Source organism: Gorilla gorilla, chromosome 8 (assembly GCF_029281585.2).
Source record: "Gorilla gorilla gorilla isolate KB3781 chromosome 8, NHGRI_mGorGor1-v2.1_pri, whole genome shotgun sequence".
In the NCBI taxonomy this organism is placed as follows: Eukaryota; Metazoa; Chordata; class Mammalia; order Primates; family Hominidae; genus Gorilla; species Gorilla gorilla.
This window is the reverse complement of record NC_073232.2, coordinates 30,588,868-30,610,400: the sequence shown is the minus strand read 5'-3', so window position 1 is coordinate 30,610,400 and position 21,533 is coordinate 30,588,868. Positions and strand designations below refer to the sequence as shown.

General features: G+C 37.8%; 1 protein-coding gene across 22 annotated transcripts in view; it reads right to left on the bottom strand.

Annotated features, from left to right (window-relative positions):
• MLLT10 (MLLT10 histone lysine methyltransferase DOT1L cofactor) overlaps positions 1-21,533 on the bottom strand; it is a 213,084-nt gene that overhangs the window by 119,982 nt on the left and 71,569 nt on the right. For all 22 annotated transcript variants that reach the window (XM_055353859.2, XM_055353868.2, XM_063709702.1 and 19 more), the window contains 3 exons: positions 21,318-21,427; positions 4,276-4,379; positions 1,823-1,916 (listed from right to left, as the gene is read on the bottom strand). In XM_055353859.2, the coding sequence (XP_055209834.1) occupies positions 1,823-1,916; positions 4,276-4,379; positions 21,318-21,427 (308 nt within the window). The remainder of the gene's footprint in view (positions 1-1,822; positions 1,917-4,275; positions 4,380-21,317; positions 21,428-21,533) is intronic.

Genomic DNA, 21,533 nt, shown 5'->3' with positions numbered 1-21,533 from the left:
ATTTGAAGTGTTACTTTATGCCACTAGGAAAAGCAAGAAGACTTTTAATCTTATACCATCAGTATTAAGGTATACAGTTTTCTAAAAATTTATCTCTGCAGTTCAATAAATAATTCCTGCACATTTTATTTGATAGAGCAAATAAAGAAAAAAATTAAAAAATTAAAGGAAATGTCAGTATTAGACTCATGCACTTTTCAAAGCATTACTAAAAAGCATCACACATTTCTGTTTAAAACACTTGTACCATTGCATAATTAAGTATGAAGGTGAGAGTTATTCGAGGTGTTTAAAAGTTGGTACCACATCTAATTGGTGTAAACTAGATAAAAATGACTATAAAGAAGTTCAAATTCCATGCAAATGTAAAGATTATACAATCTTATTAAATTATTAAACAGGTATTTTTCCCAACTATCAAATGGGATAACATCATGTCTATAATTAGCAATAAGAAAATTCTATTTGCACAAACTTCAAAATCCATTTTTTTATTTATATCATCTCTCATTTAGAAAATGAGTATTTCAATATGCTTATTACACCTAGGAAGAAAAATTTTCAATTTTATAATCTCAAAATTTTTGTTGTCATTAAAATAAAGCATTCAGCATCAAAGGATATACAGATACACACTCTTAAGTAATTCATATACAAGAACCAAAATATTAGAGGTCTAAACTGCTCATTTCATAAAACAGGGGCCCCTTGTAGTATTTATTTTCAAAAGAAATAGCCCCATTCACAAAGGAAATATAATAATTTAAAAATTAGAAACTAAAAGAAAAATAAAGAAGCCTTAAACCTTCAATGTATTAACATCTACCATTAAAAAGAATGAGAAGTAGATACTCGGGACTTCAGACATACTGACCCTTCAAAGGAACATGGATACAAACATGTAACACCCAAACAAATGTTACTAACTCAATCACCATGATCCTGTGTGACAGCAAATAGTGACCAAATCTAAAGAATTCCCAAAGTTGTATTTAAATATATTTTTCTGAAGGTTTTTAAGCAAGTTACAAAACAGCCTTACTTCAGTTTTACTATTTCCCAGTAAATAAAAATGAAAATAAATAAATGGGTAATAGTAATTAAGCAGAAAATGAAAAACAAAGTGATAATCACAAAATGTAAAATTGGCACCAAAAATCCAATTAACTAAAGACATTAAAAATATAAACAGTTTCCTACAGATTAATTTTTTCACTAAAGTATACCAACATTCACTATCAATATTTATATATTTTATATATATATATATTTTTTTTTTTTTTTTTTTTGAGACGGAGTCTCACTCTTGTTTCCCAGGCTGGAGTGTAATGGCAGGATCTCGGCTCACTGCAACCTCCACCTCCTGGGTTCAAGCAATTCTCCTGCCTCAGCGTCCCAAGTAGCTGGGATTACAGGCATGCACCAGCACACCCCACTAATTTTGTATTTTTAATAGAGACGAGGTTTCCCCTTGCTGGTCAGGCTGGTCTCCAATTCCCAACCTCAGGTGATCCACCCGCCTCGGCCTCCCAAAGTGCTGGGATTACAGGTGTGAGCCACAACACCCGGCCTAATATTAATATATATTCTAAATGAGAGTATTTTAGAATATTCACCTTTACAAATACACCGAAGCAAGCAAAATCTTTTAAAATTACTATTAACAGATCTATTTACTTCCAATAAAGAACATGCTAAACACAATCTCCAGCCAAAAACTCAAGGAAAAAGGAACTGTTATATGCTTTTTTTAATAAAACAGTGTCATTCTATTGTCAAAACTAATCATAATCATTTCATTAAATCCAAGAGAAATTCTTACCAGCTTACTAAAATGGTATTTACAGTAGCCACAGTATTGGACATTATCGGCACCATTACCTTCTTCTTCACAAAGCAGTCCGGCAAACTGAGCGCTGAAAATAAAAGCCAAGTATATTTATTGATATACTAAAATCACAGTACCTGTATATATAAGCAAATAAAATTTACTTCCAATCATTCATGCTCTGAGAAAATACATCTCCTAAGAAAAAAATGAGAAAATAAAAAGCTTTATTCTAGCTGTGACCAAGTGTATTTCACCCCAACCTGCAACTGATCTTTTTTTAAAGTTATGTTTATGGCTTAAAACAAACTCTTCATACATCTCTATTAGGATGAAGATGTATACATGTTTTATGTCTCCAAATAGATATTAAGTTTAAGATACATTCTCTTCCCCCTCAGTCCCACCCCATCAGTTAACACTTCATTTTACTTTTTCAATCTGTCACAGGTACAAATGGAAAGGCCATGCCTCTAAAGCGCCGAAGTGATGGTATTTAGCCCATGGATGCAGATTACATAACCTTACAAGGAAAACACGCATTCACTCAAGACTAAATTTGCATCTGTAAGTGCTTTAAGTCACAGCACAATAAGCGAGATAAACATAAATTGTGCTTTTCAGTAAAAAGCAATGGAAGAAATGAAAATGAAACCTAATGTTACAATATTCTTTTTTTTTTTTTTTGAGACAGGGTTTCGTTCTGTCACCCAGGCTGGAGTGCAGTGGTGCAATGAAAGCTCACTGCAGCCTTAACCTCCTGGGCTCAGGCAATCCTCCCACCTCAGCCTCCCAAATAGCTGGGACTACAGGAGTACACCATCACACCTGGCTAATTTTGTTTTTATTTTTAGTAGAGATGAGGTGTCTTGCTATGTTGCCCAGGCTGCTCTTTAACTCAAGCAATCCTCCCACCTTGGCCTCCTACTAAAGTGCTGGGATTATAGGCATAGCCACTGCACCCAGCTAATATTCGTTTTGTTTGTTTTTTTGTTTTTTTTTTGAGATGGAGTCTCATTCTGTCACCCAGGCCAGAGTACAGTGGCATGATCTCAGCTCACTGCAACCTCGGCCTTCCGGGGCTCAAGCAATTCTCCCATCTCAGCCTCCCGAGTAGCTGGGATTACAGGCATGCTTCACCATGCCCGGCTAATTTTTTCGCATTTGTAGTAGAGATGGGGTTTCACCACCTTGCCCAGGGGGGCTCTGAACTCCTGAGCTCAGGCAATCTGCCCACCTCTGTCTCCCAAAGTGCTGGGATTACAGGCGTAAGCCACAGTGCCTAGCATATTCATTTTTAAAAACACAAAACGCTGAAGTTTCTAATCACCATCTTTTCAATTTGACCTTTCACACTTTTAACATTCCAAAATTATATTAGTATACAGATCTCATACCCCAAAAACTACTTTCATCTTTGAGAAATTTGGTACAGTCATTACGAGAATTTATAAAAGTCAAAAACCGTTTTCCATTTCACAATAGTAGTATAAAACAGATTTCATATAACCACACACTAAAAACTCAGGAAATGAGCATGTACTTACACTGGCAGTGAAGCATAGACTGATTCTTAAAATTAGTGCACAGATTATTCCCAAACTTTTTATTTGGAACTGTTACCTATTATGTAAAATATATTGTTGTAAATAATTTTTGCCCTTGAAATTTTGTTGCTGAAAGAATATCTTTTTTTTTTTTTTTTTGAGACAGAGTCTTGGTTTGTCGCCAGGCTGGAGTTCAATGGTGCAATCTCGGTTCACTGCAAACTCCACCTCCCAGGTTTAAGCGATTCTCTTGCCTCAGCTTTCCGAGTAGCTGGGATTGCAGGCATGTGCCACCACACCTGGCTAATTTTTGTATTTTTAGTAGAGACACGGTTTTGCCATGTTGGCCAGGCTGGTCTGGACCTCCTGACCTCAGGTGATCCACCCACCTCGGCCTCCCAAAGTGCTGGGATTACAGGTGTGGGCCACTGCACCCGGCATGAAAGAGTATCTTAAATAAGTTTTTGAGAAGTCGCCATTGTAATATTGAGAATGACAGTGGTTACACTACTTCTCACTTGAGACACAGAAGGTAAGGAAGTACTATCATTCACTGAATCCTTGTATTCAGACACTGCACTAAGCTTACCTAGATTAGCTCATTTAATCATAGTAACAAATCGAAGGACAGGTAATCAATACCAAAATTTTAAACAAGACGAAACTGAAGCTTACAGAGAATAAAACATCAGAACCAGAGTCCACTTATTGCAAAATCACTCTGGTAAATACATTCAGTTATTAAAATTATCTTTATTACAAATAAGTAAATGTGAACATAGAAACTATATCAATAAAGTTTACCATAATTAATGTTTGAGTATCTAAGTCTTTAACTTATGATTGTTACGCAAGGTATTTACCAAGTTCAGTTCTGTGCAACAATGGAAACATCCTTACCATGTTACATGGAAAGCCTGTCGACATCCATGTTTATTACATGTCATGCAAGCACCAGTGGCTGCTTTGCTTTCTCTTCCTTGTTCATCACAAATGTAGCAAGTCTTGGGGTTAAAAAAAAAAAAAAAGACAAAAATCATACATGTTCTTAACATGAATCAGAATTTTACAATTATCTTCAGAAATGAAGATCAGGTATACTAACTAACCTATCTTAACTCAAAATATGAATTCATTTTGGACAATAATCTAATTTTTGCATATAATACAAACAGAAAAATATAAACAAAGACATACAAATAGTCCTATTAAAAAAATTCACAAAGGCATTATCTTCATCAGTCTCACAAACTTTGCAAGACAGGAAGACTCTTCCCAGGCATTGAGGCTGGCGGGCCAGGACACAATCTACCACACCTCTTCTTCCCAACACCTTGTCATCAAAACTGATTCCTGTAACAAGGGTGTAAAAACAATGTTTATCTTTCCCCTCTGCAGGAAGTAATCATATCTAAGAGGGTTTGAAACAGGGTATTGGGACCTAAGAGACAAATAACAGCCCTACACAAATTAGCAAGGTATAGGTCATTCATTTCCACTGTCTGTGAGGAGTCCTATACGGGTAGGCTGTCATTCAGCCCCACCAAGCTGACATATGTGGGCTACAGAAGAAGATACTTTAGCTAAGTAGGTCAGAAATGCCCAAGAGATACAAAGCCAATGAACACCCCGAGAAACTTTGACTGACATCTTCCATTTTCCATGTGCAAGTAACTAATACGCAATATTAACTTTTCGCAGCTCAAAATCATGGCTGGTCATGTGACAGAAGACTGGACTGCAAAAACAACAATCTGTAATTATCAGTGTATAATGAATAAAATCAGCAGACTGCAAGTTGAGGATACAAAAAGTTATGTCTAACTACATATAATCAGGTGATACATGTTGAAAAAGAAACTAATTTCTAAATAGTAATAAAGCATAACCTAGCCCAACTTCAACACAACCAAATGGTTTCATTCACTCTGCACTGTGGTGCCAAATAACACCATGCAACAATATTTACAAGGACACAGAAAAAAAAAAAACAACTAATTATCTAACTAGGTACATGATTTCAACTCCTCTATTGAAAACCTAGGATTCTCTGGGCGTGGTGGCTCACACCTGTAATCCCAGCACTTTGGGAGGCCGAGGTGGGTGGATCACCTGAGGTCAGGAGTTTGAGACCAGCCTGGCCAACATGGTGAAACCCTGTCTGTACTAAAACTACCAAAAAAAAAAAAAAAAATAGCCGGGCATGGTGGCACATGCCTGTAATCCCAGCTACTCAGGAGGCTGAGGCAGGAGAGTCGCTTGAACCAGGGAGGTGGAAGTTACAGTGAGCCAAGATCATGCCATTGCACTCCAGCCTGGGCAACAAGAGAGAAACTCCATCTCAAAAAAAGGAAAAAAAAAAAAGAAAAAAGAAAGAAAAACTAGGATTCAGACTCAACTGAATTACAAACATCATTTTATACCTCTAAAAAGTAAAATCCCAAATAACAACAAAACCTATCTAGACACACTGAATAAAAGTATTCCTAAGTACTAGTTACAATGGAAGAATTTAGCATGCATTTTTGCCTACAAATGATCAAAAAAATTTAAAAAGAATAGAGCACATTGAAACAATAACACTCTATATGGCAAAATTTGGGGAAAATATGCAAAAGAGGCCTCAAATATCTCAGTAACTTCCAAAGAGCTGACAGTGAATAGAAATCATTACTTAACCATCCCATAAAACTTAAAAATATGATAATTTTTATTTATTAAAAAAAAAAAAAAGAAGGGGGGTGAAACATCCAGAATGGGAGATCTCCTCCCCAGAGAAGTAACCATTTCACAGGTGAAAAACAGTCAAGTAGTCTCTGGAATTGTCCTACCGACATACAGAAAAAAATTTACCCAAGTAAATCTACTAAATCTCAATAATGACACTAAGAGTCTATAGCATTTAAGTCACAACTTGCTCCCAGCATCCCCACCCCAACAGCTCCCTATGACAGATGGTCCACTCTAGATGGTGTGGCCAAGAAGATGAGGGCTCCCTCCAACTCAGCTTCTAGTCTAGGACTATACTTTTACCCTATGACGGCCAGGCTGCCAGTGTCTCTGATTCAACTCAGACCTGGTAGCTCCCATTCACAGATCCCCATCCTCACAAAAAGCCAAGAATGCTAAGGCCCTATCATCCCTGCCCCAGCTTTTAGTAGAGTGGAAAGTTCCATATTAATTATGAGAAACAAACTGGAAAAACAAGAAGCTATCATACCCTTCCCTTCTCTCAATACCCTCTTATAGAGCAAGAGTGTCTCTTCAGAAGAAGGCTACTCATCCCATCCCCAGTTCCAGAGCAGTAGGGCAGAGGGTGTACACTCAAGGGGACTGTAAGAACCAAAGAATTCAGCAGCTCTGCCTGAGGACAGACTTTGTTTTTTAACAGGCTTAGAGTTCATGCTTAAGGTTTTTGTCAAAAATAATGGAGAATTCACAATCTGTGTGTGTGCGTGTGCGTGTGTGAGAGAGAGAAAACATCACACTGTACTCTGCAAACATACACAATTATGATTTGTCAAACAAAAACAAGTAAGAAAAAAAAGAAAACTAATAAAGAGTACCTGAATTCTATTTTCCAGTGTTCTTACTACAATTTAAGTAAAGTCAGAGGGAAAAAACAAAACAATGGACACTTGTTAGCAATTAGGACAAGAATGATAGTTACAAGAAGAAACAAGTACAACTGAACAGCCAGAAGATTAACAGAGTGAACTAGAGAAAGACAGCAAGAAGGGCCCTCCTGGGATCACACTCATCCCTGGGGTTCTAGAATGTTGTGCACATGAACTAGGCTGCACCCAATGGGGAGAAATTGTATCAGGATTTGTGACGAACCTAAAAGCATTCCCCCCTAAGCCAAATACAAATGCATCAATCAATAAAGCTCAGGGGGCTACAGTACAACCTCTGATCAAAAACTGGCTGAAAAGTTAGTTACTCTGACCCGGGGCAATTCCTCAAAAGTCAAACTTCAAAGTAAAATCACATTCATACCTAACGGTCAAAAGACTGTGCATAAGCTCAATTGTACACCCTCTAAGAAATGATTGGAAAATAACCTCTGATATCCTTGGAAAACAGTATCTAAACAACAAACACCTCCAAAAGAAAAGGGTGAAAATGTAACTGGCTAAGAGGTTAAGTACAATAAGTGGTTTATGTGGCCCCAAGGTGTGGCAATCCTAGGAGGTCAAGCTAAAAAAAACGGGGAACTGGTGGAGGGAAGGTGGGTCCTACATTTGTTTGAGCAGGGCCATCTGAGGTTGTATACTATTGGAAAAATAGACTTCAGAAAATCAGTCTGGCAAAGTGATTAAACAAATAAATGACCAAACAAACAACAGTAAGACACACAGGGAGAAGAAAGAATCATTATCCAGAGGGGCTATATTACCTAAAATAGGTATTCAACAAAAAAATTTAAAAATAAAGAACACACACAGGAAAAAGGAGCAGTAAGAAAAACTGCCTTTGAGAGTACCCAGATGTTGGACTTAGGAGACAAAGACCTCAAACAAATGGAAAATCTGGAGTTTGAATTTTATTTAAAAGACTCAAAAGCTGATTTAATTGGGAGAAGAAAAAAATTAGCAAACTTAAGAAGAGATCAATAGAGATTACATAACCTAACGGACGGTTTTTTCCTTAGATTATACAACCTACAGAACAGCCTGAAAAAAACGTGGGACACCATTAAATTTACATATGTATCAATAACCAGAAGAGAAAGGGAGATAGAAACTACATTTGAAAATCTAGTGCTGAAAACTTCCAAAATTTGATTTTAAAAAAATTATACATCCAAAAATCTCAACAAACTCAAAATAAGATGAAAACAAAGAGATTCACATTAAAAATAATGAAAGTGGCTAGGAGTGGTAACTCACATCTGTAATCTCAACACTTTGAGAGGCTGAGGCAGGAGGACTGCTTGAGCCCAGGAGTTCAACACCAGCCTGGACAACATAGCAAAACCTCACCTCTACTTTAAAAAAAAAAAAAAAAAAATTATCCAGGCGTGATGGTGCAAGCCTGTAGTCCCTGCTACTCAGGAAGCTGAGGTGAGAGGATGGCTTGAGCCCAGGAGATCAATAACTGCACTGAGCCATTTTCGTGCCACTGCACTCCAGCATGGGCAACTGAGCAAGACCCTGTCTCAAAAAAAAAAAAAACCCAAAAATAAAGAGAAAACTCTTAAAACACAACAAGAAAAATGACCTGCCACATGTAAGATAAATACAATAAAATTAACACCTGAGATCCAATCAGGAACTATGGAGGCCGGAAGGCAATGGAATAACATATTCAAAATACCAAAAAAAAAAACACCTGTAAATCAAGAATCCTATAACTAGCAAAACTGTCTTTCAAAAATAAAGGCAAAATATAAACATTTTAAAATAAAAATTTAGAGATTTTCTTGCTCCAGATGTGACAAAAAAGAAATACTAAAGGAAATTATTTTAGCTAAAATCAAGTGACACCAAACAGCAATTGCAATCTACATGAAAAACAAACAGCTCTGATAAGGACCATGTAGGAAGTAAGACAGTGTGATTAGGTATTTCTTCTTCATTCTTCTCTTATCTATTTAATTTAAATAGCTGAATTAAACAATGTCTACAAATTGTATTGCCAAGACTGTAACATATACAAATGTGACAATAATACAATGAAACAGGATTGGGACAAAGCTATAATGAAGAATTAACACCTAGCCAGGGGTGGCTCACGCCTGTAATCCCAGCATTTTGGGAGAACAAGGTGGGCGGATCACCTGGGGTCAGGAGTTCCAAGACCAGCCTGACTAACATGGAGAAACCCTGTCTCTACTAAAAATACAAAATTAGCTGAGCGTGGTGACACATGCCTGTAATCCCAGCTAGTCAGGAGGCTGAAGTGTGAGAATTGCTTGAACCCAGGAGGCGGAGGTTGTGGTGAGACGAGATCGTGCCATTCCACTCCAGCCTGGGCAACAAGAGCAAAACTCCATCTCAAAAAAAAACAAAACAAAAAAAAAAAAAGCATAGAGTACATAAAACAATGAGTTTAACAACATATTGTTGAGTTTTTAACATTTATAATGTTTATTATAATAGCAAAATGTGGAAGAGGGCAATGGAGCTTTACAGGAGAAAACTGTTCTCTGCAAGTCTTTATCTTTTTGCTGGTAAAAAGTCCTGCCTCAGTGTTGATGGCTTCTGACTCACTGAGGTGGTGGTTGTGGCACTTTCACTACCTTTCAAGTAGAGACAAGGTCTTGCTATATTGCCCTGGGTGGTCTCAAACTCCTGGCTTCAAGCAATCCTACTGTCTCCGAAAGGGCTGGGATTAAAGGTGTGAACTACCACACCCAGCCATTTATAACAATAAAGTTGGCTATATCAATTGACTCTTCCTTTCATAAAACATTGCTCTGTAGTATGCGCTGCTGTTTGACAGCATTTTACCTACAGTAAAACTTTCTTCAAAATTGGGGCCTATTCTCTCAAACCTTGCTGCCAATTTATCAACTAAGTATAGGGCATATTCTACATCCTTTGTTATCATTTCAACAATGTTTACACCATCTTCACAGGAAATAGATTCTATCTCAAGAAAGCACTTTCTTTGTTCATCTATGAGAAGATATTCATTCAAGTTTGACCATGAGATTGCAGCAATTCAGTCACATCTTCAGGCTCCACTTCTAATTTTAGCTCTCTTGCTATTGGCCACCACATCTGCAACCTCCATCAAAGTCTTGAATCTCTCAGTCATCCATGCAGGACAGAATCAACTTCTTTCAAACTCCGGTTCATGTTGACATTTTGACCTCCTCCCACAAAACACAAATGTTCTTAATGGTACCCAGAATGGTGAATTCTTTCCAGAAAGTTTTCAATGTACTTTGCCCAGATCCATCAGAGGAATCACCCTCTATAAAGCAGCCATAGCCTTTCGAAACGTGTTTCTTAAATCAGACTTCTACGTCAAATTGACTCCTGGATCCACAGACTGCAGGATGGATGTTGTTAGCAGGTATGAAAAGAACATTTTCTTGTACATCTTCAACAGAGCTCTTAGGTGACTATGTACCTTGTCAAAGGGTTACTAACTGGCCTACATTCAATATTGTTGTGTCTTAGGGAACAAGTAGGCCTAAGGAGAGTAGAGAGAGATGAGGGAACAGCCAGCTGGTACAGCAGTCAGAACACATACAACATTTATTAACTTCACCTCACAGTAACATCAAAGGTCACGGATCATACATAACCATAACAGATATAATAATGAAAATGTGTGAAATAATATGAGAATTAACAAAAAGGGACAAAGAGTCACTAAGTGAGCACATGCTGTTGGAAAAATGAAACCAATAGACTTGCTTACTCCAGGGTTGCTGCAAAACTTCAATTTGGTAAAAAAGAAAAAAACCATGCAATTCCTGTGAAGTACAATAAAAAGAAGCCCAATAAAATGAGATATGCTTAAGAAAAAAAAGATATGCTTATACATCTTACTAAAATTAAGTACAGTCTAGCAAGTTAAGATAAAGATAGTAAGCCCTACAACTACCACTAAGAAAATAACCCAAGAAAAATCGTTTTAAAAATCATAAAGGCCAGGCCAGTGAGCCAAACACCTGTAGCTCCCAGCACTTTGGGAGACTAAAGCAGGAGGATAGCTTGAGCCCAGGAGTTTGACACCAGCCTGGGCAACATACCCAGTCACTATAAACAATAAAAAACTTAGGCATGATGGCATATGGCTGTAGTCCCTGCTGCTTGCGAGGCTGAGCGGGGAGGATCACTTGAACCCGGGAGGTTGATGCTGCAGTGACCGTGACAGTGCCACTGCACTCCAAACAGGGTGAAAGAGCAAGACCCTATCTCAAAAAAATATACAAAATAAAATAACAATGAAAAATAAAAGAAATGAAAATGGCATACTAGAAAGTATCTATAGATGGTATCCACCTTAAAATCATTCTACTTACAGTTTTTCAACTTTACCACCATGATGCAAACCCGATACACATCAGTACAATATTCTCTTGTGATGCTGGGCAGCGGCAGCAAGCCACAACTCCCAGTCAGCCACGCCATCATGAGACTAAACAACCAATGCTTGCTTGTCCAGTGAACTGTGTAGACAGATGATTTTTCCCAACTGCCAGCTATGTAAGTGTTCTAAGCATGTTTAAGGTAGACTAGGCTAAGCCAAGATGTTAAATAAATAAGGTATATTTCTTTCTTTTTTTTTTTTTTTTTTTAAAGAGATGGGGTCTCACTATGTTGCCTAGGCTGCAGTGAAGTGGCTGTTCACAGGTGCAATAATCACACTCTAAAGCCTCAAACTCCTGGACTCAAATAATACTCCTGCCTTATCAGAATGTAAGCTCATCATAACTCAAGAAGCATCTGTACTTAAGATTAAAAAGGTAGAAATAAAAAAAACCAAAAAACAGGAACTAAGCAGTCATAAGAAAAAAAAAAATGGGCAGGCTGCCAATCCAGGACCAAGGGGTAAGGCCGTGTCAATGCACCTAGAGAACGGAATATCAAGCCACAGAGAACTATTTTCAAGTCTCAGAACTGAATGGAATTTGTCCTGCAGACTTACAAACCTGCTTTAAACCCCTTTTCACCTTCCAATTTATCTCTTTTGGAATGGGAATGCTTCTTCATCTGTCCCATCATTGCATCTCAGAAACAGATAACTTGTTTTCTATGTATCACAGCTTTAGAAATAGAAGTTATTATTATTATTTTTAAACAGTCTCACTCTTGCCACCCAGGCTAGAGTGCAATGGCACAGTCTCGGCTCACTGCAACCTCTGCCTCCCAGCTTCAAGCGACTCTCCTGCCTCCGCCACCCGAGTAGCTGGGAACTACAGGTGTGTGCCACTACACCTCGCTAATTTTTGCATTTTTAGTAGAGAGAGGGTTTCACTGTGTTAGCCAGGCTGGTCTTGAACTCCTGACCTCAGGTCATCTGCCTGCCCAAAGTGCTGAGATTACAGGCCTGAGCCACCAGAGATGCCCAGCAGAGATAGAAATTTTGCTTCAGGATTAACCAAAGTCTTAATCCATCGCCAATTCCGATGATTCAGAAGATGAGATTGGGACTTTCTGAGTTTATTATATTCAGGTAAGATGTGAGACTTACTTAAAGAGTTTACATCAAAATGGATTAACACTTTTGGGGGCTATTGGGATACAGCACACCTATTTTGTATGTGGAAAGAACATAAATTTTGGGGGGGTCCAGAAGGCAGACTGCTATGGGTTGAACTGTGGTCCCCAACAAATGTATGTGAAGTCCTTAACACCCAGTATCTTACACAGTAACCTTATTTGGAAAAAGGATCATTGCAAATGTAATTAGGATGAGGTCACATGATGGAGTAGGGCAGGACCCTAATCCAATATGACTGGTCTCCTAATAAGAAGATAGCCATAAGGAGACAGAGACAAAGGAAGAATGGAATGTGAAGATAGAAGCAGAGATTAGGGTGATTAAAAAAAAAAAAAAAAAAACTGTCAACCACTGACATCCATCACTAGAAGCTAGGAAGCATGGAACAGATTTCCCTTAAGAGTTCTCAAAAGGATCCACCCAGCTGATATGTTGATTTCAGACTTGTAGCCTCTTTAATTGTAAGAAGAAATTTCTGCTGCTTCAAGTCACCCAGTTTGTGATATTTTGTTACAGCGGCCCTACTACAGGGGGTGTATGAAAAATTGGCTATGAGCTGGTCATGTGTTAGAATTGGGTGATGAATCTACACAGGGTGTTTGTTATATTATTGCTTACTGTTTTATATATTTGACAATTTCAGAAATTCTTAATAAAAGAATGTTATAATAAGTAGATTAAGTATTAAAGCTTTAAAAGCAGAAGCAGACAAATTAGAAAATATTTGAATAAAATTGGAAATAAGCCCCAAAGCTCTTCTTTATATCAGGCATAAAAGAAATTGATCAAGGCCAGCACAGTGGCTCACATCTGTAATCCCAGCACTTTCAGAGGCTAAGGTGGGCAAATCACCTGATATCAGGAATTTGAGACCAGCCTGGCCAACACAGTGAAACCCCGCCCCTAATAAAAATACAAAAAAAAAAAAAAAATTAGCTGAGCACGGTGGTGGACACCTATAATCCCAGCTACTCGGGAGGCTGAGACAGGAGAATGGCTTGAACTCGGGAGGAGGAAGTTGCAGTGAGCCAAGATCGCACCACTGCATTCCAGCCTGGGAAAGAGTGAGATTCCATCTCAAAAAAAAAGAAAAAAATTTTTTGGTTAAGAGTTTAGATAGGCCGGGCGCGGTGGCTCACGCCTGTAATCCCAGCACTTTGGGAGGCCAAGGCGGGTGGATCACCAGGTCAGGAGATCTAGACCATCCTGGCTAACATGGTGAAACCCCGTCTCTACTAAAAATACAAAAAAAAAATTAGCCGGGCGTGGTGGAGGGCACCTGTAGTCCCAGCTACTCGGGAGGCTGAGGCAGGAGAATGGTGTGAACCCTGGGAGGTGGCGCTTGCAGTGAGCCGAGATTGCGCCACTGCACTCCAGCCTGGGTGACAGAGCAAGACACTGTCTCAAAAAAAAAAAAGAGTTTAGATAAAGGAAAAAACTCCATTTAAATGTTTATGTGAAGAAAACCATAATGGATTACATGGCACAACAACAGTTTCAAAAAATTAAAACCAATTTGAAAACATTAATCATCACAGTTACTTATATTCCCTTAAAAATGATCTATATGCCCCTAGTGTCACATAAGATAAGTTAATCTAGGAGTCTACTTCACTCAGACTTTTTGCAACTAACATGCATTCCTTTGTTTCTTCATCACTGTGGGGAAGAGGTGGTATATACAAAAGATTCTTGACATAATCCTATAAAAAGATTATCACATGTTGTGTTATCTGAGAATTTAAATGGTCACAATTCCAGGATATGTCAATGCTACCAACTTTCAAAAAAAAAAAAATAAATTTGACCTATAATGGGGGAGCCAGCTGGGGGTAGGGGAGAAAGAGGCAAACTGTGTATCCTGGAATTTTGTAGCTGGATAAACCACCAGCAGCAGCAGCCTGATCAAAACTGCAACTTGTTGCCCACCTGGACAACCCACCTCTCTTTTCTAGAAATTAGCATCTATGCTCAATTTCTAATAATGGAATGGTGCCTAGGTACTCATGTTTTCTAGGTGAAAATAGCTTCTAAATCCAGGTGCTTATACCAGAATTGCTCTCCTGGAAATTTAGGACTGAGACATTGAGTCAGTTACCTGTAGGGTAACCTGTAGAATCACAGATTTCTCAAATTTGACCTGTCTTATTTTAATACCATGTTGCCCAGCAATGTAACCTTCCCTGAAGTATCAGTTTTTGTAAAATCTCCCAATCAATTTCTTATCAGATTATATTAAATACCTATCATCTAGAGTACTCCAGAAACCAAATAAATATTAAAAACAAAAACAAAAACAAAAAACGGAGATAGGGCCAGGCATAGTGGCTGACAGTAATCCCAGCATTTTGGGAGGCTGAGGTCGAAGAATAACTTGAGGCCAGGAGTTCACAACCAGCCTGGGCTATATATAGCAAGACGCTGTCTCTCTACCAATTCTACCAATATTTTTTAAAAAACTAGGTATGGTGGTGGCACCTGTACTCCTAGTTACTCAGGAGACTGAGGTGGGAGGACTGATTGCTTGAGGGCAGCAGTTTGAGGCTATCGTGAGACATAACTGTCCACTGCACTCCACCCTGGGGTGACGGAGTAAGACTCTGTCTCTAAATAAATAAATATTACAAAAAGAAAAGCACTGAGATAGGCAATGTTGGTGAGTGAGATTACAGATTTTAATCTCACGAACAATTGTAAGCTAGCTACTATACACTGCCATTTCCAAAAGTTTAGATTGGAATGCTTGCTGCCTTTGGTAGCTAAGAGAAAAGAAATAACAATGAGGGATATTATAGTGTCATTCTTCCACAGTCCTTATCAAATAAATAGGCCTTTGAGTCTTGGAACTGTTGAGAGTAAGAAAGCAAATAATATATCAAGTTGACAAGCACAAAAGACACAAAGAGGCCAGGCATGGTGGCTCATGCTTGTAATTCCAACACTTTGGGAGGCCAAGGCAGGGGGGTTGTTTGAATCCAAGAGTTCAAGACCAGCCTAGGCAACATAGTGAGATCCCATCTCTATAAAAAATAAAACAAAAGTAGCCAGACATGATGGTGCATGCCTGTAGTCACAGCTACTCAGGAGGCTGAGATGGGAGGATTGCTTGAGGCTGGGAAGTAGAAGCTACAGTGAGCTGTAATTGCACCACTGCACTCCAGGCTGGGCAACAACGAGACCATGTTGGAAAAAAAAGAAGAGGGGACTGGGAGGGGAGGAGAGACCACAAGAAACAAATGTAATGAATAATAGTTTACTATTCCTGAGAAAAAGAGAATACCAAGTGTAAGAGAATGTGTAACTAGGGTTGGGGAGAGGGGGGCTGGAGAGAGAGAACACACAAAGACAACAGAGAGAAGTCAAATAGAAAATTTCAAAATGAGAATCAGCTGATGTATCAAAAAGAGCAAAAGAATTTTTTTACAGCCAGAACTGCAAGATTTTGCTTTTCAAAATGATTCAATTCTCCAGAAAAGAAAAATCAATTTAAGCACTCAACTAAGTAACTAGTATAAAGTGCCAAGCAAAAATAAACATTTATTAGATATAGACAAATGCAAATATATTCAATGCTTTCATACAAATATGAATATCAGGGGCCTTATTATCATCTCATTAATACATGCCAGTGAACAATTTGTAGACACAAGACTTGTTTTACAAACAGGGTAATATGTTCCATGAACATAAGTCAGGAATTTAAATCTTAGTGTCTATCTCTTCATTCTAAGAAATGTTTCAATTAACTCTGTGTGTGTGTGTGTGTGTGTGTGTGCGTGTGCGTGTGCGTGTGTGTGTGTGTTCTATCTCAGGAAAGATTCAATATTGTAAAAATATATTCATCCCTAAAACAGTATTTCACTGTAACTCTAATACAGTCTAAATTGTGCTTTCATTAGTCCTTATGTTCATCTAGAAAAATAAATACATGACAATATTTGTCTTACCATGTACTAAAATGTATATAAAGCCACAATAATTTAAAATAGTGTGTGTGGTGCCAGGATAAAAATAGACACACCAAAGGAACACATAAAAAGTCCAGAAACATACTCAAGTATTCAATAATTTAGTAATGATTCAAATAATATTTCAAATCACAATGGAAAACATAGATTATTCAGCAATAGTGTTGAAAAAGTTGACTAACCAGGTGGGAAGGGAAAGTTGGGCACATATCTTACCATATTCTAAAATTATTCTATGCTAATGAAATGTTTATATCTAAATAATTCCTTCTTTGGTCTACCTTCGCTCCTTTTCTACTTGAACATTTTAGTCTTAAAGCCATGAGATGGGGCTGGGCCCATATAGTGGCTCATGCCTGTAATCTTAGCACCTTGGGAGGCCAGAGCAGGCAGATCACTTGAGCTCAGGAGTTCAAGATCAGCCTGGGCAACATGATGAAACCTCAACTCTACAAAAAAATACAAAAAACTTAGCCGGGTGTGATGGGTGCACCTGTAGTCCCACATACTTAGAGGGCTGAAGTGGAAGGACTGCTTGAGCCCAAGAGGTCAAGGCTGCAGTGAGCCAAAACTGCACCACTGCACTCCAGCCTGGGTGACAAAGTGAGACAGGGTCACTTTGATCAAATAAGTAAACTATTAAACATATTAAGAGTCAGGTTTCTGTCCGAGAATCATAAATATGGGGGAAAAAATTAAAATGAACCCTATTTTGTTGGGCTAGATTTGGAGAAGTTACCATGAGCATATGGAGTTCAATATATACAGATGGATACAGTAATAGAGATTAGTGTGTGTATGTATATTCACATAATGAATCAAAGTATTGTGACCTCACAGCTTGTTCTTTTTGTTTTTTGAGATGGAGTCTCATTCTGTCGCCCAGGCTGGAGTGCAGTGGCACAATCTTGGCTCACCACAACCTCTGCTTCCCAGGTTCAAGCAGTTCTCCTGTCTCAGCCTCCCGAGTAGCTGGGATTACAGGCGTCCACTACCATGCCCAGCTAATTTTTTTTTTTTTTTTTTTTGAGATGGAGTCTCACTCTGTCACCCAGGCTGAGGTGCAGTGGTGCGATCTCGGCTCACTGCAACCTCCGCTTTCCAGGTTCAAGCAATTCTCCCGCCTCAGCCTCCTGAGTAGTGGGATTACAGGCGCCTGCTACTACACCCGGCTAATTTTTGTATTTTTTAGTAGAGACAGGGTTTCGCCATCTTGGTCAGGCTGGTCTTGAACTCCTGACCTCGTGATCTACCCGCCTGGGTCTCCCAAAGTGCTGGGATTAGAGGCGTGAGTCAGCAGGCCCAGCCAATTTTTTTTTTTTTTTTTTTTTTTTTGAGACAGAATCTCACTCCGTTATTCAGGCTGGAGTGAAGTGGTGTGATCTTGGCTCACTGCACCCTCTCTGCCTCCAGGACTCAAGTGATTCTCGTCATGCCTCAGCCTCCCAAGCAGCTGGGATTACAGGCGTGCACCACCATGCCCAGCTAATTTTTGTATTTTTAGTAGAGACGGGGTTTCATTGGCTAGGCTGGTTTCGAACTCTGGACCTCAAGTCATCCCGCTGACTTCGGCCTCTCAAAATGCTAGGATTACAGGCATAAGCCATCGCGCCTGGCCCACAGTTTTCTACATAGATATAGAAACAACAGATGTGAATTTATAGAAATATGTATCTCCGTAGGAATACACACACACACAAACACACATTTCCTAGCCATGCTGACTGAGAGTAGCAATAACCCACACCTAGCACCCACTTTGGCTTCTAAATATTATTCTCACCAAAAAGAAATCAAGGTTACTCAGAGAAATAGTGATTTCAGAACTACAGCAGGAATAACACAAGATGAGCCTAGATTATACTATTGTGTCAGAAGTAGAGAAATGCTTCTCTGAAATGATAGGTCAAAAGACACAGAAGCCAGCTTAAAGAGGTCCCACCAGGCAAACCTGAGACAGTATGAACATCAAAATAAATGACATTAGTGGAATATGACCCATTAAAATAAAATAGCATAAGTCCATACTAATACAAATAATCAGCAAGTAAAGAAAGCTTCACCTTACAGTGGAATGTCAACTGATGATGTAAAAGAAAGGGTGAAATTAGAAAACCACTACTTGCCGTCGATCCTAGTCATAAATTATGTCAAGAAACATCAATGAATGCTAAAATTAGTGAGGAAAAGGCACAAGGAACAAGATGTTTATATATGAAGCACTTCCCCCACAAAATCCATACTGACTATAAAGAGAAAAAAGATTAACCTCACTGTGGAGAAAACTGACAGACACACCTTAACCAAGTGATCAATGAAAAACTGAAATTATGTACCACCTGATAGGATGCAAAGAAAAGAACACAGAATCACATATGTGATACTCCTGCTAAAAACATAACTGTATTTAATCATGATGAAACATCAGGCAAATCCAAATAGGGGGTCACTCTACAAAATAACTGGCCTGTAATATTCAAAAGTATCAAATTTCTGAAACTCAGGGAAAGACTGAGTTACCATTTGAGATTTAAAAACACCAAAGAGGCCCGGGTGGGGTGGCTCACGCCTGTAATCCCAACACTTTCGGAGGCTGAGGCAGGCAGATCACTTGAGGCCAAGAGTTCGAGAGCAGCCTGGCCAACATGGCAAGAGCCTGTCTTTACTAAAAGCACAAAAAAATTAGCTGGATATGGTGGTGTACACCTGTAATCCCAGCTACTCGGGAGGCTGAGGCATAAGAATCACTTGAACCCAGGAGGTGGAGGCTGCAGTGAGCCGAGACTGCGCTACTGCACTCCAGCCTGGGTGACAGAGTGAGACTCTGTACAAAAATAAAAATAAAAATAAATAAAAAGACCAAAGAGTCAAAATGCAGTTTGTGATTCTTTTGCTATAAAGAATATGCCTACAAAAACATGAATGGGATCCAAAGATCAGAGAGTAATAATGTATCGCTGTTAATTTCCTTATTTTGATGGCATATTGTATATTCCCAAGAGAGTATCCTTCTTTATGGGAAACTGAAGTATTCAGGGGTGACAGCATATTATACTGGTAAGTTACTCTCAAATGGTTTAGGGAAGGAAGAGTTCTTTTGTACTATTCCTGCAACCTGTTTGTAAGTTTTAATGCTTTTAAAATTAAAAAGAAAAACAAGGTTTTTAAAAACGAACTTCCAAAGCACTAAAAAAAAAAAAGTGCATTAATATAAAGATTTTCTTTGCACAGCATCAAAGGCAGAAACATTAAAGAGCATTTGCGTAAATTACCTCAAAAATGTAAACTTCTGCATTAGAAAAAATTAACCTGCTAGAATCCCAACAACAAAAGCTATGAAGACGTAACAAAATTATGAACCAAATGTTAAATTATGGGAAAAAACACACACAGCAAACATACAAGACAAAATAATATGATCTCTAACATAAAACACTTTGTAAAAGAAATTATAATATTAAAATAAACAGATATGGAAGGTCAATTAACATACATGAATAATCTTCAAAAAAAAATCTTTAAAATAATTAACCTTACCAGTACTCAAACTCTTTCAAACATTTTAATATTTTTTTTTTTACTAGAAAGAATAGCAAAGTTTTTTAAGGGTAACACAGTGTACCTAACATAATATAGGGTTATGAGCAATCTCACATATAGCTAATACAGTGTAACTTCCAGAGGACAATTTCACACAATGTATTTATTGAAGCTTCCAAAATGTTCACACAGTTTTACACAGATGCTAGCAGTGTATACTAAATGCCAGACACCAAACTAGGCCCTTCAACCACAAAGGGTTGCTTAATTAAATTTACAACAAACAATTAAGTTTGTTGAATCTCATATTTTGTATTACAGACTAAGTATCTATTAAAAATACAGCAGAAACACAATTTATTGACTCGCAAAAGATGCTGTGTAAGTTCCAAAAGCAAACAAAAAATATAAGCGAAAACGATTCAACTTTTTTGTAAGCATATACTATAAGCAAAAATACACAGAAAAAAACCTGGATGAGCCTGAATAAGAAGATTATGAACGATTTTTGTCTTATATTTATTTACTTGTCTGTATTTTCAAGTTTTTAAAATAAATACTAATTACAAAATAAAAAGGTTTTTTACACAAAAACATTTAAAATCTTAAAGCTGGCTGCAATTTCTTCCACGGATGGAATGTGTACCTTCAATTAAATAATAAAACTATATTTAAAGGCACATTGGGTAATGGTAAAACCTAAATTGCACAGGAGAATAAAACAATAATATATATGTACTAAATGAAGAAAAATATACAGGAAAAAAGCAAACTTTTTTTTTAAGGCCAACAATAAAAACCATATCTTGGGGTACAAATAACTTTGGGAGGAGGAGACAAGTAACATTCTAACATAGGACTGTTCTTCAAAAAAGAATGTATGATACATTGTAATGAATATTATGCAAAATAATAATTAATTCAAATTTAACAGACTCTTGATACTTGAAAGCGCAAAAGAGGTCAGTAATTCATAAAGCACCAATCTGTAAGGATTAAAATATCCTGTAAATCGTAGAATACTAAATACCTAGGTTACTATAAAAGGTAACACAGTTTTGCTTGCTTTGTACTCCTGTGATCTTAGTAACATATTAATAACATTTTAATAACTGTAGTTTGGAGTAGTAATTTTTTTTCCAAACCTCCCTGAATTTGATGGAGACCTGTGATTTTAAAAACACAAAAACTTCCTTTCTACTTCCCAGTAGTGATATTCAAACAGTAATAAAATAATATCCACTGTACCTTATTATAACGATCATGCGGAACAGACTGTAAAACAATTGGTTCCATTGTGGAAACATTGGCAAATTGTACCTCTGGAATATACAGGGCACAAACCACATGGGCCCAACCTAAAAATAAATAAATAAATGTCATCTTTTTAGTTTTATCAAAAGCAAATTAACACCGTTAACTTCCTTAACAGATCCCTTAAATGTCTATTGAAATAAATGCACA